Source organism: Peromyscus leucopus, chromosome 20, assembly GCF_004664715.2.
Source record: "Peromyscus leucopus breed LL Stock chromosome 20, UCI_PerLeu_2.1, whole genome shotgun sequence".
NCBI classification, from domain to species: domain Eukaryota; kingdom Metazoa; phylum Chordata; class Mammalia; order Rodentia; family Cricetidae; genus Peromyscus; species Peromyscus leucopus.
Window position 1 is genome coordinate 52,073,579 of NC_051080.1, and position 17,656 is coordinate 52,091,234.

Here is a 17,656-nt window from a genome sequence, read left to right on the forward strand (position 1 = left end):
CCCATGCCTTTGGGCAAATCATCCTACTATGCAGCCCTGCTGGGCAGAGCAAACTTAGACTTTCTGACCTTGAGTAAAGCCTTAATAGGGAGTCTCTGTGGGCCCCCACACATTAGTACCTTCCTTCTAACCTCAGTGAATTCTGGGGATCAAAGTTGGGCTCCCAAACTTGTGTGTCAAGTGCTTTTACCCACTGAGTGATTTCTCTGGCCTGGGTCCAGACTTTTTTTTTTTTTTTTTTTTTTTTTTTTTGGTGTGTGTGTGTGTGTGTGTGTGTGTGTGTTTCTGTAGGGCTAGAGAATGGTATTTTCAAATGATCAGAATAGCTTCTCTGAACCTTCCAGAACATTTAGACATCCCTAAGTCAGACACACACTTTGTGCAGCCATAATGAAATCCAGAACACTGGACAATGATTAATTTTAATCTTTCTATTAAGGTGACAATAAATGCTCTTCCCTTAGGATAGTAAGTAGGCCCTTTTAGTTTCATGGAAGCATGAATGAAAGAGTTGGGTATGGTCTTATCATTTGTTGTTATTTCAAAGAAAACTTTGCCTAATTCAGCATGACATATATTTTCTCCTCAACTTTATTCACATAGTTTTAAAGCTTCAGTTCTTACAGTGAGTCTGTGATCCATTTTGATTCTTTTTGTGTAGGATCTAAAGAATGGGGTCTAGCTCATTCTTGTGAAAGTGGATATCCAGTTAGTCTAGGACCATTTAATGAAACAATGGTTCTTCACTGATTTATCTGACATTCTTGTTGAAATAAGTGGATTTTAACTGTAGGTGTTTATTTCTTCACTTTCTCTTCTAGTAATTACTCTAGTTTGTTAAAAGTTTGAAAATAGTAATTGTAAGCGCACTAATTTCTTAGTTTCTCTGCTTCTCCTTCTCCTTCTCTTGGGGGTGGGGAATATATATTGGAGATCAAACTCAAGCATTTGCCATGCCAGGTATAGGTACCCCTTTCATGTTAATAGTAGTATATGCTCTAGAATTCTCACAGAAATATTAGCAAGGATTTTAAAAAGGATGGTATTGAATCTATAGATCAGTTTGGATTATTGCCCTTTTATAATATTAAACTTTATGATTAGTAAATATTAGTAATTAGTAATAGAATTAATTCTTTAATTCATCTCAACAATGTTTTGTAACTTTTAGGGTTTAAATTTGTACTTCTGTTAAATCTTTTCATAATTTATTTCATTGTGTATTTATTATAAGCAGAAGTACTTGGCTTTTCTTTCTCTTCCTTCCTTCCTTTCTTCCCTCCCTCTCTCTTTCTCTTTCTTTCTTTCTTTCTTTCTTTCTTTCTTTCTTTCTTTCTTTCTTTCTTTCTTTCTTTCTTTCTTTCTTTCCTTCCTTCCTTCCTTCCTTCCTTCCTTCCTTTCTCTCTCTCTCTCTCTGACAGTCTCTCAATGTCACACAGACTGTCCTTGAACAGATGTAGGTTACCATGCTTGGTATAAATAGAATATTTTACTAACTTCACTTTTGTATTTTTTCATTTTTAGTTTATGTAAGTATAATTGATTCTCTAAGACAAGTTCTCATCATGTAGCCCAGGTTAGCCTTGAAGTCACTATATACATTAGGCTGGCCTCAGTCTCTTAGTTGTCTTGACTCAGCTTCCTTAGTATTGGGATTATAGGTGTGCATCACATTGCCTGACTGTGTAATACTTTTCTAATTTAACTTCTGTTTTCTGTCTGTCCTGCTGTCTTTCTGTTGTCTGGGTCATTTCTGAGTCTGCTGTACCTACCCAAGTAAGCACCCTGAGTTAGATCTCCTATGAATCAAGCCTATGCCAATTATGTAGAACTAATATGGGGGCCTAGGTTAAATACTGTCTTTAAAAGGCATTGGGAGTCTTATGAGTGAAATTCAGACCTAGGAAGCCAGAAGGCTGAGCAGACATACACTCTAGGAGTTCATCTTTGAACTGGCGAGTTCAAAGGTAGCTTCTTACAGTCTCATTTAGAGTCTTTTCATTGAAGGGGATGAATTTTATTCATTTTATAATGAAGACCCTAGGATCTCACAAACTTTAGATCAGGAAACATCAGCTTTGGGGAATTATTATTGCCCATGAATTCATTAGGAACAGCTGTGTCCCATCACCTCCTGTTAGTAAGCCTGCCGGGAAACTTTTTCTAAAGTTTGTAAAGGAGACTCAGACATAACCATTAGTGTTCGAGCTAAGTGGTGCAGGAGCCAGATCTGCTTCACACCCACTCAGGCAAAGTGAGAAATTCTCGGCAATTACTTGGTAATCTAGATGTGTGGAGCCTCACAGTGTTTTTGTGTACCACATAGATGAGAAAATCAACGGCCGCATGATCCACAGTCTCCTCATTATACTGTTGTTTGCAGAACTTAGCAGAAAAAGCAGTATTTGTAAATATTTTTTCAGCTTTCTTAAAACTGAGAAATTAGATTAAAGCTGATGAGCTTTCTACCTTCTCTGGACATGTTGAAGTACAATTTTCCTAAATTAAATGAGAAACCCTTGTGTGTTTAGAAAACTTTTTTTCATTGCTGTTAGTATTTTAGCTATGGTTTCTTTACTTTCCTAACAGAGGGGCTTATTTAGGTAAATTCTTCAAGACAGCTTAAAACTGTTTTCCTTCCTCATAGTTTGATAATTTCTCTTTAGACAAATTGTGTGTGTGGGATGAGGAAAGTAAAAAGATGGAGGAGGGAGGGAGAGATTAATCTCTTGTAGGTTGTAGGTCTGTCTTCTCTAGATATTTATATGGTAGGTATTCTCTCCCTTCCTTCAGTCAGCTTAGAATGGAGAAAAACCATAGGAGTCCTTATTTCCCTGCCCAGTAAAGGATGTGCTGCTCTGGACATTTGCCAGGGTCTGGCGCTGCTGGTTCAATTTCTGGCCTCTTTGTTGCTTCTCTGCAAAATTGTTTTCTCTTATTCTGTCCACATCTCTCTACTTTCAGCTTTTCCCATTTTAGACACAAAGACCTTCCCTGTGCTGCCCTGGCTCTATCCTTCTGTGTGGATAGTATAATGCATGTGTTCAATCAACCCAGTGTACTTGACATCCAAGGCTATTTAGTACTCAGTTAAAATGCTGTCTAGTTAGCTACTTTTTGTAACTTGGGGGATTGGATGTAGAACCTTGCACATAATAGGTGAGAACTGAGCTGTGTACCCAATGCCCTTTGTTACTTGTTATTCTTCAGGACTCTGCTAAGCTAGCCAGGATGGCCCGGGCTGCTTGATAACCGTATAAATCATGCTCCAGGGAAGCTGGAATCACAGGTGTGCATCCTCAGCCCAGCCCACATAGCTTTAGATTTAGAACATACGTTTAAATATGAGTTTTTTCTATGCCAGTCATTCAAAGGTAATATTTTTAAATTACATAAATTAAGGAGTTTCAGTAGAATGTCTGTTAAACAAAGCGTTATAGTTTTTTTGGGGGGCGGTTATCAATATTTTTAAATGCCCATGTTATAAATTAGATTTGGAATATATAGTCATATTATTTTATATTCTACTGTTTTTTTTCAAGTAATCCTTATCTCTCTAAGTCTATATAATTATACTTTTCTAAACCTGATTTCCTTCATATATGCATGCACATGAGTAATTCATTGATCTTAGATTGTTGAGGTTAATTTGTTTTTTATTTCATTAATTTTTTTCTGGGTTGAAGACTGCTTGATCATGATGGATGATTTTTTTCATGTGTTCTTGAATTCAGTTTGCAAGTATTTTATTGAGCATTTTTGCATCAACGTTCATAAGAGAGATTGATCTGTAATTCTTCTTTGATGCATCTTTGTGTGGCTTGTGTATCAGGGTAACTGTACCCTCATAAAAAATTGGTATTTTCCTTTCTGTTTCTATTTTTGTGGAACAATTTGAGGAGTATGGAGTATTGGTATTAGATTTTCTTTGAAATTCTGGTAGAATTCTTTATTGAACCAATCTGGCCCTGGGCTTTTCTTTTTTCTTTTTCTTTTTTTTTGGGGGGGGAGGATTTTAATGACTGCTTCTATTTACTTAGGGGTTATAGGTCTATACAGATTTTTTTAAATCTGGTCTTGATTTAATTTTGGTATGTGGTGCCTATCAAGAAATTTGTCCATGTCTTTTAGACTTCCAATTTTGTGGAGTACAAGTTTTTGAAGTATGACCTAATGATTCTCTGGATTTCCTCGGCATCTGTTGTTATGTCCCCCTTTCATATTATTTTGTTAATTTGGGTAGTCTGTCTCTGCTTTTAGGTTAGTTTGGATAGGGGTTTGTCTATCTTGTTGATTTTCTCAAAGAACCAATTGTTTGTTCCATTGATCCTTTGTATTGTTCTCTTTGTTTCTATTTTATTGATTTCAGCCTAAGGTTGATTATGTTCTGACCTCTACCCCTCCTGAGTGAGTTTGCTTCTTTTTGGTCTGGAACTTTGAGGTGTGCTATTAAGTTCCTAGTGTGAGATTTCTCCAACTTCTTTATAAGTTGCTATGTGCTATGAAACTTTCCTCTTAGTACTGCTTTCATAGCGTCCCATACGTTTGGTTATGTTGTGCTTTCCTTTTCATTGAAATCTAGGGCCAGGCGGTGGTGGCGCAGCCTTTAATCCCAGCACTCGGGAGGCAGAGCCAGGCGGATCTCTGTGAGTTTGAGGCCAGCCTGGGCTACCAAGTGAGTTCCAGGAAATGCGCAAAGCTACACAAAAGAAACCCTGTCTCCAAAAACCAAAAAAGAAAAAAAAAAGAAATCTAGGAAGAATCTAAGAATCTAATTCCTTTCTTTATTTCTACCTCGACCCAGTAGTAATTCAGTTGAGTTGTTCGGTTTCCCTGCATTTGTCGGTTTGTAGGCTTTATGAAGTTTGTGTTGTTGAATTCTAACCTTAAACCATGGTGATCTGACAACATACAGGGGGCTATTCCAATTTTTTTTTTTTGTATCTGTTGAGATTTGGTTTGTGACCAATTATGTGGTCATTTGTAGAGAAGGTTCCATGAGGTGCTTTTATGTGTGTGTGAAATTTTCTGTAGATGTCTATTTAAGTCCATTTGAGTCATAACATCTGTTAGTTTCCTTATTTCTCTGTTAAGTTTTTGTTTGGCAAACCTACCCATTGATGAGAGTGGGGTGTTCAAGTCTCCCACTATTAGTATGTGTGATCTGATGTGTGATTTAAGCTTTAGTAGTGTTTTTTTTACAAATGTGGGTGCCCTTGTATTTGGGGCATAAATGTTCAGAACTGAGACTTCATCTTGATGGATTTTTCCTGTGATGAATATGAAATATTCTTCTTGATCTCTTTTGATTAATTTTAATTTGAAGTCTATTTTGTTAGATATCAGGAGAGCAACACCAGCTTGCTTCTTAGGTCTATTTGGTTGGAAAATCTTTTCCCAACCCTTTACTCTGAGGTAATGCCTGTCTGTGAATCTGAGGTTTGTTTCTTGTATGCAGCAGCAGCAGGATGGCTCCTGTGTTCATATTTGTTTTGTTAGTCTACGTCTTTTTATTGGAAAATTGAGCCTATTGATATAAAAGGATATTAATGACCAGTGATTGTTAATTCCTGTTATTTTTTGGTTTAGTTGTTGTTGTTGGTAGTATGTGTGTGTTTCCCTTCTTTAGGACCTGCTGGTGTGAGATTTTCTATTGCCTGTGTTTTCATAGGTCCACCTAACTTCCTTGGGTTAGAATTTTCCTTATAGTATTTATGTAGGGCTAGAATTGTGGATAGGTATTGTTTAAAGTCTGGCTTTGTCATGGGATATCTTGTTTTCTCCATCTATGGTGATTGGAAGTTTTGCTGAGTATATGTAGTCTGGGCTGGCATTCATAATTTCTTAGTGTCTGCAAAACATCTTTCCAGAACATTCTGGCTTTCAGAGTCTTCATTGAAAAATCAAGTATAATTCTCATATATCTGCCTTTATATATTACTTGGCCTTTTTCCTTTGAAGCTCTTAATATTCTTTGTTTATTCTGTATGTTTAATGTTTTGATTATTATATTGTGAGGAGATCTTTTTCTTCTGGTCCAGTCTATTTGGTGTTCTGTAAACTTCTTGTACCTTCATAGGCATGTCCTTTTTTAGGTAGGATGTAGATGTAACCAACCGTCTTATTAAATAAGAAACACAGAACCAATGTAAAGAAGAAAGCCAAGAGGTCAGAGCTCAGAGCTAAAACATTACTCTTCCTCCTGCGGTGGTCCTACCTCTCCAAAAGAGACCTACTTCCTGTGTGTTTATCTTTATATAGTCTCTCTGTTCTGTCTTCTCATTGGTTGTAAACCCAAACACATGACTGCCTCATCACTGCCTGTATGTACAGCCCTCCAGGTCTTCTATGGTATTGAGATTAAAGGTGTGTGTCTCCAATGCTGGCTGTATCCTTGACCACACAGAGATCTACCTAGCTCTTCTACCAAGTGCTGGGATTAAAGGCGTGAGCCACGAACACCCAGCTCTGCTATGACTTGCTATTAGCTCTGACCTCCAAGCAACGTTATTTATTAACATACAATTAAAATCACATTTCAGTACAAATAAAATACCACCATATTTCCCCTTTTCTATTTTAATAAGAAGAAAAAAAGCAAAAGGTTATAACTAACAAAAGAAAAACTATATACAAAGGTACAATAACAGCTGGAGAGATGGCTCAGAGGTTAAGAGCACTGACTATTCTTCCAGAGGTCATGAGTTCAATTCCTAGCAACCACATGGTGGCTCACAACCATCTGTAATGAGATCTGGCACCCTCTTCTGTATACAAAAGTACAATAACTATATACAATATATACAAGTAATAAATACCTAAACAATGTCTAGTCCATTTGTATTTGACAAATTCAGAGAAAATAATTTCATTATCTATCCTATTTTGGTATGTCCAAAATGTATCTAATTCACTTTCTATCCTAATTAATCTTCAACTATAACTAACTAACCTTCAACTATAACTAACTAATCTTCAACTATAACTAACTAATCTTCAACTATAACTAACTAATCTTCAACTCCCTCAGAGACCCAAGAAGGAAATAATATTAGATAACAAAAATAAAAACAGGAAGTGTATACAAGCAACTTCCAAAAAATTTTTGAGTTGACAGAAACAGCCAGCTGCCTGGACAGTCACCTGAGGTTTCTTCGCAGTGCTGGGGCATCATCTTCAGCCTACAGGCTTAGCGTATCTGACAGACTCATTTGTGAAGTAGGATGTACACAAGGTCAACAGTTCAACCTCACATTTGGTGAGAGCAGTCCATGTACCAGAAACACCTAAATTCCACTAGTGTCATGTCATGATTCAGGATTTTAAATTCTGGAAATTGTTGATGGTTTTTGAATTCAGCTGTCCATTCTTCTTGGCTGTGTATATATGGCTTCATCTCAGCATCCTGTTCTTCTCCACATACCTCTATTAAATGCCAGTCTACTATTGAGAGGCGTGAGCTTAGTTACTCTTCAAGAATAACTGTTTCAGCTGCTGTTCCATTGCACATCAGAAGCCATTGACCCACTGCCTGTTCAGCTGCTTTTGAAGAAAAGGGCACTGTACCTTTTCCGAATTGCGAAGGCCACTTCAGGGATGGTGCCATATTGTCCTGGCCTCAGAAGATGCCTTTTGATAGAGCCATAGCCACACTGGTTTTGGCAAGAATCAGTAGTCCTTTGTTTCATGTGCTGTCTGTCCATTTTGTCCTGTTGATTCAAGGATACTTTGTTGTCCAGTGGCTAACTTTTGCCACAATGAAAGTTAACTCCATATGCAGTTTCTTCAATGCCCGTATTTTCTCTGAAGTAGATTGGTACTGCCAGGGGCCAACATGTCTCAAAAAAGAAAAATTTTCTAAGTTATTAAAACATTTTAAATGCCATATTTTGTAGATCTCTGAAGGGTTTGAAGATGACCTGTCTAAAATATATCTGCTCAATTTTTAAAACATATCTAATATGACTACAAGTTCTATTGTAATGTCTAACTACTAACTTTCATTTCTTTATATCCTAATAGTTGGTAATAATAACATTCAAGGATCAGAAAATTGCATTACATTGTTAAATGAACGGTATAAATACAATTAGAAATATACATATAGCATTTTCTAACAATATCAACTTCAAATTTGTATACAATATAAAACAATCCAATCCAATGTAAAGTATTTAAAACTAGTAATTGTCTTTTTCTTTTCTTTCTTTTCTTTTCTTTTTTTTTTTTAAAGAAGAAAGCCAAGAGGAGGGTAAGGTTTTAGCTCTGAGCTCTGACCTCTTGGCTTTTTTCTTTAGTAGGAAAAATTTTCTTCTTTGATTTTGTTGAGTATATTTTCTGTGCTTTTGAGCTGGAATTCGTCTCCTCCTTCTATCCCTATTATTTTTAGGTTTGGTTTTTTCATGGTGTCTCAGATTTCCTGGATGTTTTGTGTTAATAATTTATTAGATCCAACATTTTATTTGACTGATGAATCTATTTCCTCTGTAGTATCTTTAACAATTGAGATTCTCTTTTCTATCTCTTGTATTCTGCTATAGATGCTTGCATCTATATTTCCTATTTGCTTACCCAGATTTTCTGTTTCCAGAATTCCCTCAGTTTGTGTTTTCTTTAATCCCTCTCTTTCAATTTTCAAGTCTTGAACTGTTTCCTCCACCTGTTTGTTTTTTCTTGGCTTTCTTCACTTTCTTTAAGGGACTTATTGATTTCTCCCATTTTTTTTGTTGGTCTTTTCCTCGATTTCTTTAAGGGAATTTTTCCTTTCCTCTTTCAGGGCCTCTATCATCTTCATAAAGTTATTCTTAAGGTCATTTTCTTCTGTTTCATCTGTGTTGGGATGTTCAGGTCTTGCTGTTGTAGAGTCACTAGGCTCTGGTAGTGCCGTATTGCTCTTTATATTGTTGAATGTATTCTTACGTTGGTGTGTACCCACCTGTTCTTCCGACTGGTGTAGCTGGTACTTGTGCCTATAGGGTCTGGTGATGTTGTGGGAGAGGGCTGAGCACTGACTGGTAGGATGCTGCAGTCAGTGGGGTTGGGTGGTGGTGTGGGTCTTGTGGGACCAGAGTCTAGTGGGTGGCAGTGATGGTGGGATAACCTGCCTGCAGGTCTCTCACCTGCTGCCTGGCTGTTGGGGCCTGCCTGTTTAGGTTAATTTCAGTGTATGTACTCCTGACTTTCCTTTATTAGAGATATATTTGGAAGGAACCCCTTATTCACATAGGTTTCACTGTTGACAGGAATGAATTCCGAAGAAATAAACTTATGAACAGGGTTGCTATGTAAAGAGCACGAAACTAAATATTTTTATTAGTGAGAGAAGAAAAGTATCCCCTCCAACTTCATTGTTCTCATTGGCATTATTTTCAGTCTTTTTGGGTGACCACTAATAGATTGCTTTAATCTTTTCTCAGGAAACACAGTAAGCACCACTCAAAAACAACCCAGCCTCATGGAGATAAACCAGGAAGAAACCCCGAAGGCCAGACTCCTCTACCAGGAAGTCTGCTTGGCAGCTCAGCGACTCGATTTCTTCCTTCAAAAAGGAAATGCCCACAAAGAAGTGTTCAAGCCACACATCCTGGCTCTCAGAGAGATGGTTCAGCAAGCCTGCATCAGACTCATGTTCCTCCATCCGGTGGTTTATGGTAGGAAGGCTGAAGAGCTCTTATGGAGGAAAATATACTCTGATGTTGTCATGCTGCTCATGAAGACCAATAAGAAACAAATGGACACTTTCGAGCACTGGGGAGGGCCCCTACAGGCTCACCTGAAGGCTGGCCTCAGGTTCTATGAGCATCTCTTCCTGTTCCTTCAGGGTCACTATGAGCTGAGGTTGCAGAGTTACATAGACTGGCCTCACAGCGCTATCCACTTGATTGGCTGTAAGAAAGTGGGACCCACATCAGCAGAAGAGGCTTCCTGGGCCCGCATGGCCTGTCATCGCTGCCTGCTCTACCTGGGGGACTTGTTTCGCTATCAGCACGAATTCCTAGACCTGGCCACCAAGAACTTGGCAGAGAGATGCTATTATAGAGCCTTGTCAGTGGCCCCGCATATGGGAATGCCCTTCAACCAACTGGGCGCTCTCGTGGGGAGTAAGTATTATGACCTCGAAGCCACCTACTTCTATCAACGCTGTCTCCACTCTGAAGTGCCTTTTAAAGGAGCAGCTTGGAACCTCAAACGGCTCTATGATCACGCCGGAAAGAGGTACAGTTGTCTGAAGAGGTACCAGGGAAGGAAACTGACTCATAGCCAGAGGCAGTGTTGGGACAACAGAAGGCTGCTGGTTAGCTTCCTCTACCTGCAGAGTCTCTTGCAGCCTAAGAGGAAATTCAAAGCCGCAAGGCTGATAGCCCTGTGCCAACTGGTTCTCGAAGACTTTCGTCTCTGTCTTTCCTATCGGCCCTGTCAATCAGGCCTATGCCAGGCTTCCCCAGAAGAGAAACCTCCTAAAGGGTATCTGTTTCTCCCGGACTTCCTCATCTTCCACATGGTGGCTCTTTGCCTCATGAATGTGCACAGCCTGAGGAAATCAGGCTCAAAACAGCAAAAACCAGCTGTCATCTTCACCTTGACTCTTTTCTCTCACCTAGTACAACATGTGAACACACGGATCCAGGCTGAGCTGCAGAGGAGGAAGCTGAATCCAGAAGAGGCTTCTTCTGGCCATGGATGCTGGGAGAAAGAGCCTGGGAAGCAACATCAAGATTTTCTGTCTCCTGGGCTCCAGAACAGCAACTCTCAGAAAGGCCACAGGTGGTCTGGTATTTCTAGGGAGAGCGAGGCTGGTTTTCATTCTGATTACGACTCAGATGAGACAGAGGAAGAGGAAAACTCATCCTTAAGTTCCCAGGTCCAATCAGACACAAGCAGTGAAGCATCCCTCTCAGACACAGCAGACGAAGAAGGAAGTGGCTCCTTGAGTTCAGATGCAATACAGAAAAGCGGAGGTACGTCCAAACCTAAAGCTGCTCATTCCAGAAACAAACTGAAGTCGTACATACCTCCCGACAGTCTCCTTGGTCTCTTGAAAACAACTCTATCCTCTAGCCTGCCAGCACCTTTGAGCCAAAAACTCCAAGGAAAACATGGCTTGCCCTTGGCTTCTGTCTTTAGTCATAACGTTCTGACACCCCAGTCTGAGCCAAGCCCTGCTGTCAGCCTTTCTTTGTGCACGGAGGGTGAGATGAACAGCTTTCCTGATGCGGAGTTCTACATGGATTCCTCCTGGGAGCAGAAGCCCTCCACTTCCCAGAACAACAATCTCCAGACAACTCAATGGAAACTGGACATTCTTTCTGCAGAGGGACTGCTGCCTACCATCAAGGTGATCCTGAGCTGGCTCCGCAGCAATCACAGCATCCTCTTGTCACATTGGAGGAGTGTGTTTAGCTTGTGGGACCACCTCTGTGTGTTGCTGAACCTGTTGCCCTCAGTGGGAGACCTTCAGCATCCAGGCCTTGGCCTGTCTCACCATCTCCAGGAGTTGCTACAGAGCTGTCGACGGCCACACACTCCCAAGTACCTTCAGCTCCCCGAGGACATTGCCATGTTCCAGCAGCCTCCTTCTCAAGTGTCTCAGGATAGGGTAGGCTTAGGGCAGGATCCACCTCCACTCACTAACCAGGAGGAAGTTATCGTCCGTATCTGTTTCTTCAGAAATTTTGGTCACTTTGCAACTAGACTCCCCGGACAGTTCTTGAGCTTTGATTCCAAGCTGGGTGTCTTTGTGAGCAGTACCCTTGAAAGGTCAGAAGATCCACCTCAGCAGCTTCCACGAACAGCTGCACGAATCAGGTTTTCCAAAGACATAGTCCAGCTTTGGCTTCAGAGGGAAGTGGCACTGCTAGAGAAGACCCTCCGAGGCCCCCAGACTCGGTCAGTGTTGACCCCTTACCTCTTCCCTGACCCCAGGGCCCTCTGTGAGCATCTTTCAGTGATACAGAAACTAGCCACTAGTGCTAAGTTTTTTCTTATCATACCCAAGGTTGTGGTTGACACATTGTACATCCTAAAATGGGAGGATCGCAGAGCCTTGGCTGCCATCACTTTCCTAGAAGATGAGTTAAAGAGAAGGAACCAGTACATTCTCTGCCAGTCCTTTGTGTCCAAGAGGTTGGTGAGGCCCAGGATGACTAGACAAGACTCTGATGCCTGGGACCTCTACAATATTCTTGAATTCTGCAAAAGCCTGCTGGACTCTTCCAGGCCAGGGATATTGGATCCCAGCAGCATGGTGACTATCATTACTGGTGTCTGTTTGGATCATCCTAGGAATTTCTCATACCCACTGCAGTTGGTACTGGGGATGGCAACGGAAGCTGGTGTGGAAATCAAGAACATCCTGAACTTCCACAGAGAATGGAAAGTGATCAGTTGACATGTTCACATCTTCCTGCCCCTTGTCCTTCAGTGCTTATTGCACAAATTAAGTGTGTTTCTTTGTCATAAGCACCTAATGCTGAGGTAGGCAGTGTGTACTTGGAGTATTTGTGTCTACCTGTAGGTAGAATGTAGTGTGTCAGCTTTCAGAGGCCTTCCTGTGTCCTTCGTGGCCATCTTAGCTCTGTATTATGCTTCCTCTGATATAAAGCTCAAGATTAGCTCATTGTTAAGTGATCTTATGGCAAAGCAGCAAATTCAGACATCACTTCAGTGTCTAAATACAACTTCATGGATGGTCTGTGATTTACTTAGCTCTGTTTTGTGACACACAACTTTTATGTATATTGTTTTGTTATGGTGGGGTCAGGTCTGCTATTGAAGGCATGTCTCTGCCATCTATGAAACTCAATAAATATAAAGTTAAAAATTTCATGATGCTGGTAATGAACTTTATTGATATTCCTGGTCATGTCTAAGTAAGCATGACTGAAATAGCCCCACAGGATTGGCAGATTCCATTCTTCTTTAGGTAAGTTGAGAATGCCTATCACAATACTAGCCTTTTGACCTACACCTGCTGAAAGATTTTCAACTTCTTTTTGTGGAATTATTCCTTGCTTTTTCCTGGCTCCAAGATATCTTTTGGGAGCTGTTCTCAATCTTCTGCTTCACATGGAATCAACTAGAGTATGTACATGAATTTCTAAACAGTCTTATTAAATAAGAAACACAGAGTCAAATATAGGAGTAAAAGCATTAGAGATCAGGGAAATAGTGATAGCCACCAACCTTACCTCTCTAGCTCTGCATCTACCAAAAGGGGCTAATTCCTGTCTTACCCACACCTTTATTGCCTTGCTGCTCTGCACTCTCAATGGCTCTTAGCCCAGCTACCTCACTTCTTTGTCACTGCCTGTCTGTACAGACCTCTAGGTTTCTATGGTTGGTACTGAGGAGACACGCTTGGCTGTTCCCTAATGTGTCCTTGAACACACAGCAACCCTGCCTGCCACGTGATCAGATTAAGGGCATGTGCTACCATTGCCTGACTTCTATGTTTACTAAAATGACTTGCTATTTTCTCTGATCTCCAGGCATGCTTTGTTTATTGACATACAAATAAAGTATCACCACAAGAGTATTCTTTCAGGAGTCCACATTATGGAGGTATTCCTTCCCTCTGTCCTATGACCTCCTTATAAACACAGCTTCCATCCAGTTGGCCCCCACACATACAGATAATGCCCACACTTAGCTTCTTCCTCACTCCTACATTCTTATCATATTTCTTTGTAGTTCAATCTCTCCATCAAACTTTAATTTCTTCCACCATCTCAAGTTTTAAACTGTTTTCATGTTTTATTATATCCATTAGAAAAATTTTAGCAAATTAAAAATAAACTCAAGTAACATCTCACTTGAACTTCCCATTTCTTATATTTTATTTATACTCCCATTCTTCTCCTGAATACATAGCTTTTTAAAAATCTATAATTAATATTGGATAAAGATATTTTGTGTGTGTGTGCATATTTGTGTGTAAGGATATGCACTCCTGTGCCGTAGCACATATGTGGAGGTCAGGGGATAACCGCAGGTGCTGTTCCTTATCTTCGACTTTAAGACAGGGTCTTTTGTTATTTGCCACCTCAGGCTAACTGACCTATGAACTCCCAAAGGTTCTCCTTTCTCTCTTCCCAGCTCATGAACTGTTGCATGTGACTTTAAATGAGCTCAGCAGAACCAATATTTGGTTCTCATCATTGAAATCAAAGCGCTTTAACTATCAAAACTTCTCTCCAGCCCCAGATAAGCATCTTTTCAGCCTACTTCAAATTACAAACATTTTATATAATTATATTTACTTATTTGTCTCCTTAAATAGCTGCTTTCTATCAGTGTTTAAGTATTTTTCTTTCCCAACTTTTAATATTAAGTTATTAATCATATGATTAGGATTTTTGTTATCTTTTGAATTAATTTCATGATATATGAGCAGAATTTTTTACTAGGTAAAATATATACATATGCTAGGTGTAGTACATGCTTTCAATACCAGCACTGGGGAGGCAGAGGCAGGATTGTGTGTTGGAGAACAGTCTAAGGTACACATCAAGATGCTGTCTCAAAAGAAAACAAAAAAGGATATCAAATATTAAATAACTTATATTACAACAAATATTATTAACTTACACGGATATTAAGTTTTTAAGATTCGTTGTCATAGAATATTGTATATTTTCAAAGAGAAAAGACACATTTTATAAAGTTTTATATCACATAGTTTTCATCAAGTGTATTATGATAATTTTCTTACCTCTTATATTAAAATGATCATTATATGGAAATGTAATACATAATCTCTTATTTTTGACATTTGTTTTTAAAGCTTTTGTGTCCCATTATAAATGATATAAACAAATTATTGCATATATCCTCAATCATTAGAATAAATTCCTAGAGGTAGTGTTGCAGGCAAGGGGAATTGAACCTATAGTGTTCCACATATTCAGGAAAGAAGTTCTTTTTATAAGCCAACAAACTTCAAATTCTCAGATATAGTTTTGAAGGCATCTCCTTTAGCCCATGTTATCTATGTAATTCCAATAAGTCTGTTACATCTGTGGACAGTTTCTAACTCATTCACCTTTATTTCAATGAATGGAGCAGGACCCTTGTCTGGAAATTGTGTTCACTTTGTTTCTGTTGTCTCTCCAGTTTGGTCTGAGCATAGCAGGTCTTCTTTGTAGCTGAAGTTTTCCTGTGTCCCACCCAGTCCGTAGCTGCTCAGACCCAAATAAACACACAGAGGCTTATAATAATTAAAACTGCTTCGCCATTAGCTTAGGCTAACTACTGACTAGCTCTTACACTTAAACTCAGGCCCATTTCTGTTAATCTATATGTTGCCACGTGTCCTGTGACTTTACCTGCTTGCCATTACATGCTGCTTCCTGGACGGTGGGCTGGCAACGCCTGACTCAGCCTTCCTCTTCCCAGAATTCTCCTTATCCTGCTTATACTTCCTGCCTGGCTACTGGCCAATCAGCATTTTATTAAACCAGTGTACAAAAGCATTATTCCACAGGACTGATTCAGAGCACTGGAAGAGCCTAAAAGAGCAAAGCAGACAAATGCCACACACATAAAAATGACCCGAAACATTGCTTTGTTGTTGAAGAACTTTCTCTGTATCTTAGGCTGGGCTTCTCCATAGTGCTGGCCATGCAAAACTTAGTATCTTGCCTGACTAGGAGTGGTAAGGGAATCAAGAAAGGCCAGACACAGGCACAGAAAAGCTGGCATCAGGTGCGCTGTGTCTGGCACCCTGATGGAGGGATTAACTCCCTCTATACCTGGAAACCTCAGGCATGGCGGGGAGGGATTAGTTACTCTTGGTGGGCGGTTTCTCTAGATGAGCATTCTCAGGTTTTAACAATCCAGGAAGAATAAGCAGCAGTTGATAGTTTTCACAAAAACCTGGTCAATAATTTGTAGACACTTACATTTGGACCAAAGGAAGATCCATGTTGAGCCTGACCCAGGAAGGCTTTGCCACTTCCATCAGTCTGAGGCTGTATTCATGTCAACAATACACATGAACTCAGGGCTTCCTCTGATTCCCACACCACCTCAAAATCATAACCCTCCTATCTCAGCCTCCTGAATGCTGGGATTACAGGGACCTCCCAGCTTGGTAAACTATATTTTCTTTTTTCCCTTTCACACTATGAACTACATATTACTATACTTTATTTCCTCTGTCCTCCATTTACATGTTATGACTGCTTCTAGATATCAAGAACAGCTGACTTCTTCCTGAACTGCCAATAAACTCAAGCCTGCCATATTTTAAAAGGCTTCAACTATTCCAAACAGCCACACATACCTTTTTTTGGACTTGTTTCTCCCTTAAATTCTCTGTTTCCCCAACAAAGGTTAGTCTAGTAAGTTACATTGACTTGCTTCACTTTCTTCTTAGATGTTTTTTGAACCCTACATTGTGGCTTCTGTATCCAGGGCTCTGTTGGAAATTCCCTCATTACCAAGGTAAGTTCCATGCAGAGCAGTTGATGAATTTAAATTCTTTATATGAATGGGGACAAAGTGCAAGAGTGAGTGCTTGATTCTCATTCATGAGAGCCCATGTTTAATTCTCAGTAAAAATTTTCCCATCCATTAGCCTGGACACTCTTCAAAGGAAGAAGAATCAAGCTTGTTATTTTTGTTCCTCTAAAATTTCCCCCAGTTTCTCATGCTCATCAGTGTTTGTTTGATAGATGTTTCACACACAATTCAACATCTTGCCCCAAGAAACACAGCTTTAGAACTCAGAAATCCACTGAATTTCAAAAGAGGAAGCTTTTGAATCATTCAGAGAGTACATGCAGTTTCAGAGAGTTCAGTCCATGGTTGCTTTATCCCTGGTTCTTGAACAGAAAATCATTGTAGTGGGAGTTTGTGACACCTCCCAGGGGAATGGGAAGTCATGACATGAATTTTCTGAAAAAGGCAGAGTTGTTCAATGCATGGAAAATTGTCATCAGATAAAGCTTCTGCTTCAAAGGTCATGGAAGGTGACCTTCCATGAGACAACTGTTTTCTAATGTTCTTCTTACTCTAGAGTGTAAGAAGAAATCATATTTGTATAGATGAGTAAAGGGAAGTCAGTGCAAAATCCTGCAGCTACTCAGTGACTTAACTCATACTCCATTCTAGATATATATAGCTGTCAATCTGTCATAAGCAGGTCTCAATCATGTGTCAGCACCAAAAGCTTATGATAGTCAACGATGTCTTATGATGTCTCTGTGAATGTCAGGGATAGCTGAGAGATCAACTTGAGGAGAACAGGGAACAGCTGCCTTTTTGCCCTATCCTATTGTTCTACCTTTATCTACTGTCTCAGGGTATGCAGAATCATTGGAACCATGACAGTAGATTTCATCTGTGCCTTGAGATGATATTAACCTAAGAAGAAATTGTTTTAGGTGTGAAGACACTGGGTTGTCTTTACATGGGAAATTTTATATTTTGGTTAGAATAAGTTTAGAGGTAACTTATGTTTAGATAATAACTACAGCTAGATAGCTCATATATATGTGTGTGTTTGCTATAGTGTATAAATTTCTGCCTTACAATTTGTGTAATATAGGAACAGAAAAACTATACTATTATTGAGTCATATATTTTGACCAATAAGTTCCCTTATGAATTTAAACCTTATATTTTAATTTGCTTTCTCTGTATCTCTGCTGAAATT

The 17,656-nt window shown here is 39.5% G+C and overlaps 1 protein-coding gene across 4 annotated transcripts in view; it reads left to right on the forward strand.

The window, feature by feature from the left end:
• Positions 1 to 17,388, forward strand: part of Smg5 (SMG5 nonsense mediated mRNA decay factor) — a 136,940-nt gene extending 119,552 nt beyond the window's left edge. For 3 of the 4 annotated variants that reach the window (XM_037197785.1, XM_028867936.2, XM_028867937.2), the window contains one exon: positions 9,417 to 12,823. In XM_037197785.1, coding sequence (XP_037053680.1) covers positions 9,455 to 12,388 — 2,934 coding nt within the window. In that variant the 5' untranslated portion in view covers positions 9,417 to 9,454 and the 3' untranslated portion in view covers positions 12,389 to 12,823. Of the gene's footprint in view, positions 1 to 9,416; positions 12,824 to 16,375 lie in introns of those variants that run through there. The other variant, XR_003734382.1, reaches the window with a different exon arrangement.
• Positions 17,389 to 17,656: the final 268 nt, after the last annotated feature.